The sequence below is a fragment of the Mchenga conophoros genome, linkage group LG18, assembly GCF_057382185.1.
Source record: "Mchenga conophoros isolate Kocher_MC1m ecotype Shallow Benthic linkage group LG18, M_conophoros_male_GT1.1, whole genome shotgun sequence".
NCBI lineage: Eukaryota > Metazoa > Chordata > Actinopteri > Cichliformes > Cichlidae > Mchenga > Mchenga conophoros.
The window spans coordinates 27,739,624-27,747,792 of record NC_140543.1 but is presented as its reverse complement, the minus strand read 5'-3'; the positions used below and the strand labels follow the sequence as shown (position 1 = coordinate 27,747,792).

General features: G+C 40.1%; 1 protein-coding gene across 3 annotated transcripts; it reads left to right on the top strand.

Moving 5' to 3' along the window:
- The first annotated feature begins 471 nt into the window (after positions 1–471).
- Positions 472–7,829, top strand: LOC146554045 (acyl-CoA-binding domain-containing protein 5-like). Of its 3 annotated transcripts, none has more exons than XM_085254969.1 (14): positions 472–616; positions 876–997; positions 1,314–1,437; positions 1,646–1,718; positions 1,990–2,134; positions 2,886–2,924; positions 3,272–3,472; positions 4,522–4,731; positions 4,934–5,028; positions 5,132–5,312; positions 5,459–5,670; positions 5,877–5,927; positions 6,738–6,853; positions 6,967–7,829. In XM_085254969.1, the coding sequence occupies exons 2-14, from the start codon at positions 892–894 to the stop codon at positions 6,977–6,979; spliced, it is 1,566 nt and encodes a 521-aa protein (XP_085111095.1). In that variant the 5' UTR covers positions 472–616; positions 876–891; the 3' UTR covers positions 6,980–7,829. The 3 variants fall into 3 exon arrangements, with proteins under 3 accessions (XP_085111095.1, XP_085111098.1, XP_085111096.1); XM_085254970.1 differs by having other exon boundaries at positions 507–616; positions 906–997; XM_085254972.1 differs by lacking the exons at positions 2,886–2,924; positions 3,272–3,472.
- Positions 7,830–8,169: the final 340 nt, after the last annotated feature.

Below are 8,169 nucleotides of genomic sequence, written 5' to 3'. Positions count from 1 at the left end.
GAGAAACAGCGTTAGCTTGAAATTAATATATTTTGTTTATACATCACCATTATCAACCCATTTTGCAACATTAACATCCATCAAACACTAATTTAAAAACAGGCCTATGAAAAATATAGAAATATTTTTATCTGGAGCACATAAAAATAAAAATATATAGCTTAAATTCTACAAGACAGTCTGGGAATAGGCGCTATAAAACTCTAATCTGATGTGTTTACAAAATAACAGAACGTGTCTTATTGAATCATCAGCATTGACAATATCCTTTATAGGTTTAGTTTAATTTTAAGAAAAGAGAAAGAGAACTATTTTCTTTTGCTGCCTGGACAAAAAAGAGACCTAGACGCAGATTCCTACATTTCCCACTCACCACTTCGGTTTAAAGCTCCGCTCAGAGAGGTTTGTGGGATTTGAATGCTTAAGCGTTGAGATGTGCACTACTATCTGCAGTTTTTTTTACTGAATAAAACTACATCACCCAGACGTGTTTAAGGCTCAAACGTTGCGTGTTTGGCTCATCCTTGACCGGAGCAGATTGGCTTTTTTGCTGCATATTGCAGACAGACACCGGGCTAATGAAATAATTATCTTACCGGCCAATGTGAACTTGATGGTGAGTGAGCAAATGAACCACAGAAAAATGCATTTCACTCGGAGAATATAGTCTGTTATCGCTGAACGAAAAAAAACGACGAGGGTAATTTTATAGAACAATTTCATCTCAAAATCCCAGATTAGAGAGAAAGCAGCTGGCCTTTTACAAATACAGGACAGGTGCCAGCAAGGTGCAGTGGTGAACAAACTGTGTCACCCCCTCCCTTCAGCTCTTTCTGATTTTTTTTTTCATTAATTGCTTCAATTTCTTGCTCAAGATGTGAGGACTCCTTCATGTCATCCTTCAGTGGACTCGGCATGGCGCAGGAGGAGGACAAGCACAGCCTGGAGGCGAAATTTGCTGCGGCAGTTAAAGTGGTCCGGAGTTTGCCCGAAGAAGGTGATGACTTATTAAAATCTGCCATAGAGCCCGTGTGGGAAAATAAGTAGAAAATGGTTGAACTCGAGTGCTCAATGATCAGCTGTGGAGTGTAAAATCTGTCCTCACTGGGCTTGTTTGTTCCCTCTGTGTGATTGACCTACATGTGTTGCACTTAAGAGCTGTCACTCACACTTGGCTGACCCCAAAGCTGCTACAGGGATGAGAGCTGATTAACCGAATCAGACACTTCATGCATCTTTGCCACATTGTGTGTTACTGGTTTACTGCACACAAAGCCTGAGCTTGCCTTTCTGTTGTTTCCTTATTTTTTTAGGTACTTTTCAGCCATCTGATGACATGATGCTGATGTTCTACAGTTACCATAAGCAGGCCACTATGGGGCCGTGCAACATTTCCAGACCAACCGGCTTCTGGGACACCCATGGAAAAGCTAAATGGTATATGCATTTCTAATATGGACCCATAATACCCCAACTAGTTTTTACTATCGGGGTCCCTCCCCTGTGGCACGTATGGCCACTGCATGGCTATTTTACTATGGAGCCAAATGCACTTAGTTCTCCCCCGTATACTGTTGCACAAACACAGAAAATACTTCAACTTCACAGCCTCAGTTGATTTTGAACTATGACTTTGTGTTCTCAGGGATGCATGGAGCTCTTTAGGAAATATGACAAAGGAGGAAGCCATGAAGAGTTATATTGAGAACATCCAGCTGGTAAGTCCTTTCAGGCAAAACTGGGGCTGAATAGAAGCAGCACACAGAATAATAAACACTCGTGGCATCATGCTTTGAATAAATGACTTGGCGTGCTCAGAAAAGCGCGGGCATTTAGTCGAGGGATGTGTTAAACAACTCTTCTCTTGCAAAATGTAAAGTATCTTATTGGCACTGTTGTTTGCCTCAACTTGCATGCATTTGTACCATAATGCTCCCGAATCAAAAGAGCCTTTCTGTTGATTTATCAAATTTGTATGTGTGTTTTCAGATTCTGGAGACTGTGCCAATTTCAGAAGATGTGTCTGACCTGGTACAGATGCTGGGAAATTTCTACACAGAGGTAGAGGGAGAGGAGGCTGAAGAAAATGAGGTGGACAGGAGACCCTTCACCAGGCCCTTTGCACAACATGCGGGTAAAGCAAGCCTGGAAACATGCCTATGGAGTATTCTCAAGTTGTCGTGTTTCTGATCAGTATGGTGTCATGACATGACGGCATTCCATCTCAATTCATCAAATTTTGCAAAATAAATAAATTCAGTCAAATTTCGTTATCTAGAAAACTAGTTGAGCTGGATCCTTCACATCTTTAAGGTAAGTGTCTGGTTTGGCGGCTCCGTGACTGTGGACTATCAATTAAAGTTCATATAAAGTGATGGATGCTTGCAGTCCCTAAAATGTTTGGCTGTCGGCCTCTGACAGCAGATTTGGAGGCCTGTAGAAACCAACGTTTTGCATATATTAGGCATATATTTAGTTTACAGCTTCTCATACACACACACTTGATTTTCTTTAAAACAAGAGCTTTCACAGAGATTAAATCTAAATACATTTTCATCCAACTTCAATGTGATATGTACTGAAAGCCAAATAACGAACAAGTTTCTGTTAATGTCATATCGAAAATTTGTGATGGTGCTCTCTCTCATTTTCCCAGTATCGATTTTGAAACACTCATCTATCTGCTAAACATTGTAATGACCCTGTTGCTAAGTGACTGTAAATGTTTTGAGGGGTTTCGTGTGGCTTTTAGTCCACATGTGAAGGCACGTCAAAGGAAATGAAAACACAGTAGCCTGCAGGTGATAGCAGCGCTGCTCAGATGGGGTGATATGGTGATCTTTTTTTTTCTTAATGCATGTCTTACATGTTTTTTTTATCCCTAGATGAGCTGGTTAAACCTTTTAAGAAGCCAACAATGGAAGGCAAGTCCTTGGTGTTTGCGATGGCTGTAGACTTGATAGAGTTTTTTAGTTTAGTTACGTTGCTTTCATTGCTGTTGCAGCTGAGTGAAAATCGTCTCTGCATTAAGCTGTATGAGCTGTAAAAAAATAAAAAATTAGAGCAGATTTTCTTGTGCTTTTTTGTCATGTCTAGTATGTGCTGTGGTAAGGCGTGTTGGTCTGTTGGCTCGCATTGTGGCGTTGTTACAGTGTGCAGACCCCGTGAAGTGATGTCAAGTTTCCTGTGTGGCTTTTCTGTTGTGCAGATTTTTGCTGTGCATCTATATGCAATTTTTGAATTAATCAACAGCATTTCCCTCACTGTTCAGGGTATGGGGATCTGTGGGATGATATTCAGAACCTCCACGAAAACGAAAACGACAACAGTGCTCGAGACTTGAGTGTCAGTAGCGAGGAGAATAGTGGCGTGGAGAGAAATGAGGGAAGTAGTGAATGGAGGAGAAGTGAGGAAGAGGAAAATGGGGATGAAGGACACAATGCGGACCATGAAGACAAGGAGGAGGAAAGAGGTACAGTGTAGTTTGGGTCATGGGCTGACAGAGGTGCTGGTTTGTGTTGTTGTAGAGGCAACATACAGCCAAATAATTGCTTCTCTCCTAACTTTCCTTATGTGTTTGCCTGTTTTAATGAGTTTAGCAGGAAATCAGTGCAGCTATTAAGTCTTCTCTTTGGGATCCCATAAACCCTTTTTGCCAAGTATTAGATAAGACCATTAGCTGAGATTTTTTGGGAATTTTTTCCCCCTTTTCTTTCCAGGAAAAATACAAAAAAATCATGAAATGTTGAATATTTAAAGGATGCAAGACACACGTGGATGGGATTTTTCCAGTTCCATATTTTTAGTTTTAAACTCAAGACGACTAGGTTATAATAGCTTTGCACGATTCACAGATCTACATAATATTTATTGCGTGCCTCGGTGTAACCCTCAGTCTGAAACCATTATATCTCCCATCCCCTTCACTGTAAGTCAACGTTTTCTGATTGGCTGCCCCTCATAAACACCATGAAGTGAGCGGAGGTTTGTACTGATCATATTAAGACATTTTTGGTGTTAATATGATTACCCACCATTGTCACAGTAGGTATATATGTGGGCCGATCGTGGCTCAAGAGTTGGCAGTTCGTCTTGTAATTGGAAGGTTGCCGGTTTGAGCCCCGGCTCGGACAGTCTCGATCGTTGTGTCCTTGGGAAAGTAACTTCACCTACCGCCTACTGGTGATGGCCGGAGGGGCCGATGGCACGATATGGCAGCCTCACCTCTGTCAGTCTGCCCCAGGGCAGCTGTGGCTACAACTGTAGCTTGCCTTCACACTTTGGGGTCCTTAGGGATTAGTAAAGCGCTGTACAAATACAGGCCACCGGCCAGGCCATTCACCAGTGGAATTGTAAAGCGCTTTGAGGGTCCCGAAAAGCGCTATATAAATGCAATCCATTATTATTACATATCACAGAAAATAAGGAAAAACGTATAAATAATACACAGCATTTCTATCAGATAAAGAAAAAGTATTTTCATAATTCTTTCCCATAGTCCATGTCTTTGTGTTATGTCAGACTGGAGTCCTGACCCACGGCTGTTAATGGTGGAGGACAAGAGGTGGAGGTTGTCTGACACTAAAGGCTCCTGCAGCAGTGTGGAGCCCAGTGTGTCCTCCTTCACCAACAGCTCCCTCAACAGCGATGTGGAGGAGGAAGAGCTGGCATGTACCTTAGAGCCCAGTGTACAGTATAACCCATACATGCATGTTAATGGACATCTGACTGGTAAGATTACATAGAAATGCTAACATTCTGTATTGGATTGCATGCTGGATATGGAAAACCAAAATATCTGATAAGACATCATCTGTAAATTGCTGTCAAATTGTACAGTATAGTTCTCTTTAGCCTGTAATTTAAAAATGTAGGTTTTAGGCACAATTTACAATGCTGGACATGCGCTTCTCTTTCTTTTTTTGTGCCTTAGATCATAACGATGCTATTCTTGAGAAGAACCACCGATCCACTGACTCAGATAATGAAGAGTTCTGTGACTCCATGGAGCACCTAGCCACGGATGAGGTGTGGTGCGAAACATGCTTTCCAAATAAAAATAGTCCATCGCATGAGCTATTCATATTTCGTCCATACGAAGTGTGATGATGCTCTTCATTTTCCTGCTAAGCGGCTGTCCACGTCCAAAGGCCTCTCACAGGGATCAGGAGCTGGCTCGATGAAGCAAAGGGATGTCTGGTTTGAGAGCAACACCACCCTGATAGATGGAGAAGATCATGTCCTCACAGGAGATGTTAAAGAAGGGATTAGTCCAAGAAAACACAACAGCTCCTTGTCAAGAACAGGGAGAGGTGAGATTACTGCAGATGATGCTGAATCCCCGATTTAGCAGTCTCTCACAATGTATTCCCCCGTTTATTCTCCTGAGCATTTAAATAAATGAGATACCCTCCCTACCATTCCATAAAGTCTGTATGTATTCTGGTTCTCCTTCCAGGTTCTCAGTTACCGAGGGCTACCTGCAGCGCTGAGCCATGTGTGAGCGTAAATGCCACCTGCTGCTGTGTGTCACCGAGCAGACTGCATCCTGGCAGTGTTACCAGGGGAAGCATCAATGAGCAAATAGCCACTGCTCTGCTGAGACTGCAGTGTGACATGGCCAATGTGCTGTACAGGCTGCATGCTCTGGAGGAGCTGACCAAGTCACAGGTGAACAACCAGACATGTGGCCACTTGTTTAGGTGCAATTAAGGAACTTTTTGTCACAGTTTTTCTCTTTTTTAAGTCATAAAAAATTAAATTAAAATCGACAAATTCTAAATTGATTTTATTTTCATTCCCTTCAAGACAATCACTGATTCTAAGGATGTTTTCTTTAACATTTTTTTTAATTTTCATGTTTTCTTTTCTTTCAGTCAAGATCATCTTTGCCAAGGCGGGGGGACTCTGTAACTGTACCAAGACAGGTGCTCATTAAAAAGCTCTTTTGCTCTCAGCTATGAAGCATGACCTGTTATTATACTCTCCCTGAAGAGTGGTTTGTTTGCCTGTCTGTTTGTTTGTTAGCACTCTAGCATCCATAGTTTTCAGCATATCATGTTCAAATTTTGTGTGACAGTCGATAGCAGTAACAGCTCGAGCTGATTTAATTTTGGTGAAAATCAGGTCAAGCTCAAAGTCACACAAAATGTGAAAATCAGTAAAAACTTTATATTACCTGCATTGTTTTAATAAATCATCTTCAAACTTCACAACAATATACGAGGCCTTGAGGACATGAGTACCTCGGTTTGCTAAACATTTGACCTTAGCCTTCGTTGTTAGTGCCCGTGGTTAAAGTTAACGTTGAATAAAACAATTCAGTAAACCATAGTGAGTAATATATGATATGAAGGTGAATGGACAGAGCTGTACAGCACTTTTTGTTTTTTTCAATACAGTGCCCTACGACCTCACAATGATGCCAGAAAGTTTCACACATGTGAATATATCATAATATCTCAAGTTTTCACAGTCCACAGAAATCAAAGATTTCAGCCAATTCTGTGCAAAGATAATAAAATACGCAATTTCAAGGTCATAGGTCAAAGGTCAGAGATCAGTGTGTTGTCATAAAAACCTGCTGATGTCACTATGTTGTATTAAAACAGTGTTTTAGCAGTCCTTGTGCTCTCTGAACTGTTTCAAAGTGGAAGTTAGAGGCTTTTTTCAGTTCCACTGGGAAATCAGAGTGCCTTTATCCCTCTTGTTTTTTTATTTCTGATTTTTCTTTTAAGTTCCTGAGACCATCGTGGTGGCCTTGTGACTTCTCCCCACTCACAGTCGTGTTCACCGCACTCTGGCCTCTTATCACCCACTGGCTTGTCCACCTTTACTTACAACGAAAGAGAAGGTGAGAAAAAGTCTCTTGGAGATAATTTGGGTTTGTTGTGAGGGATGACTCTTCTTGTTTTATGACCACAATGAAACACAACTAAAATTCAGTTTCTGCTTTTCTCCTCACAGCAACATACCGTGAATTGTCTATTACTACTACTGGCAACTATCAACATCGATCAAAGAAGATGAACTGTGGATGAAAACGATGCACTTTTTGGGGGTTTTGTGGCTTTCTTGAGCTAAAATCAGATGCAGAGTGCAATGAGGCATCGGTAGAAATTTAAAAGGCTGTTTTAGATGAACGGATGGTTGGAAACTTGGCGATGTAGTGTAGCGTTTTAACTTGAAGCAGACTTTTGAGGTATTTAAGAAAAGGGTTTGATTTATGCATCACCAGTGCTGGCCCAGTTTCTTTGCTCCAGTTAGTCTGTCATGAGGTGGTGATCTTATATATGACGAGGAGATTTCCAGAACCTTTGCATAACTTGTGAAGTTAATTCACGGTTCATTGTCATGCAATAGCTGTAGACTTCAAGCGATAAAGAGTTTTAGAGATTCTCATTCCCAGTTATTTATTGTACATTTTATATTTTAATTAGTTTTTCCCCTCAAACTAGAGTGTTCCATTACATGTACTGTAATGTAATTACAAGGACATTGGTCTTTTATATGTGTTGTCTTGAATAGATACATATTTTAGGAGAGTTTCTTTTAAAGTCAAAAACACACTTGATGTGAGAAACATTATTATTTTTGTGTCAGACTATTTATTTTATAGCTTTACTGCTATAGTAACCAAAAAACAAAAAAACAACTGAGAAGAGTGCAGACAGTCCACATATCTATATAAACATTCTTGTTTCTTGCCAGTTTTAAGTAGACAATGAAGAATACTGTTTGGTTTACGTAAGGATAATGCTTACAGTTGTAAAATATGAGCATATGAAGCACATTGCAAATGTAATAAAGACATTCTTAGAACAATCAAATTTTTAATGATGTTGATGCTTATTTGAGAGGCTGTGAGTTTTTTCCAAGAGTGTTTTCTTATTTCTATTTATCAGGGTGAGTAGTTACTAAAATATTTTTGTATTTTTCTGTAGCGGTTAATCCACCAGAATGTGCAAGCTATTAAAAAAAAAAAAAAAAGCTGAAATATGTTATTGTTATTATCCACGAATTTTCAAAATTACTTTTTTACAAAAGCTGAAAAAACCCCGTAAAGTGCGTTTACTTTTATGCGTATTACTATTATGTCTTTTGTGTTTTTTTTTACAGTTATATGCTTTCATTCCGGAACAGCTAAATCAGTTTTAGTGGTTGAAAGTT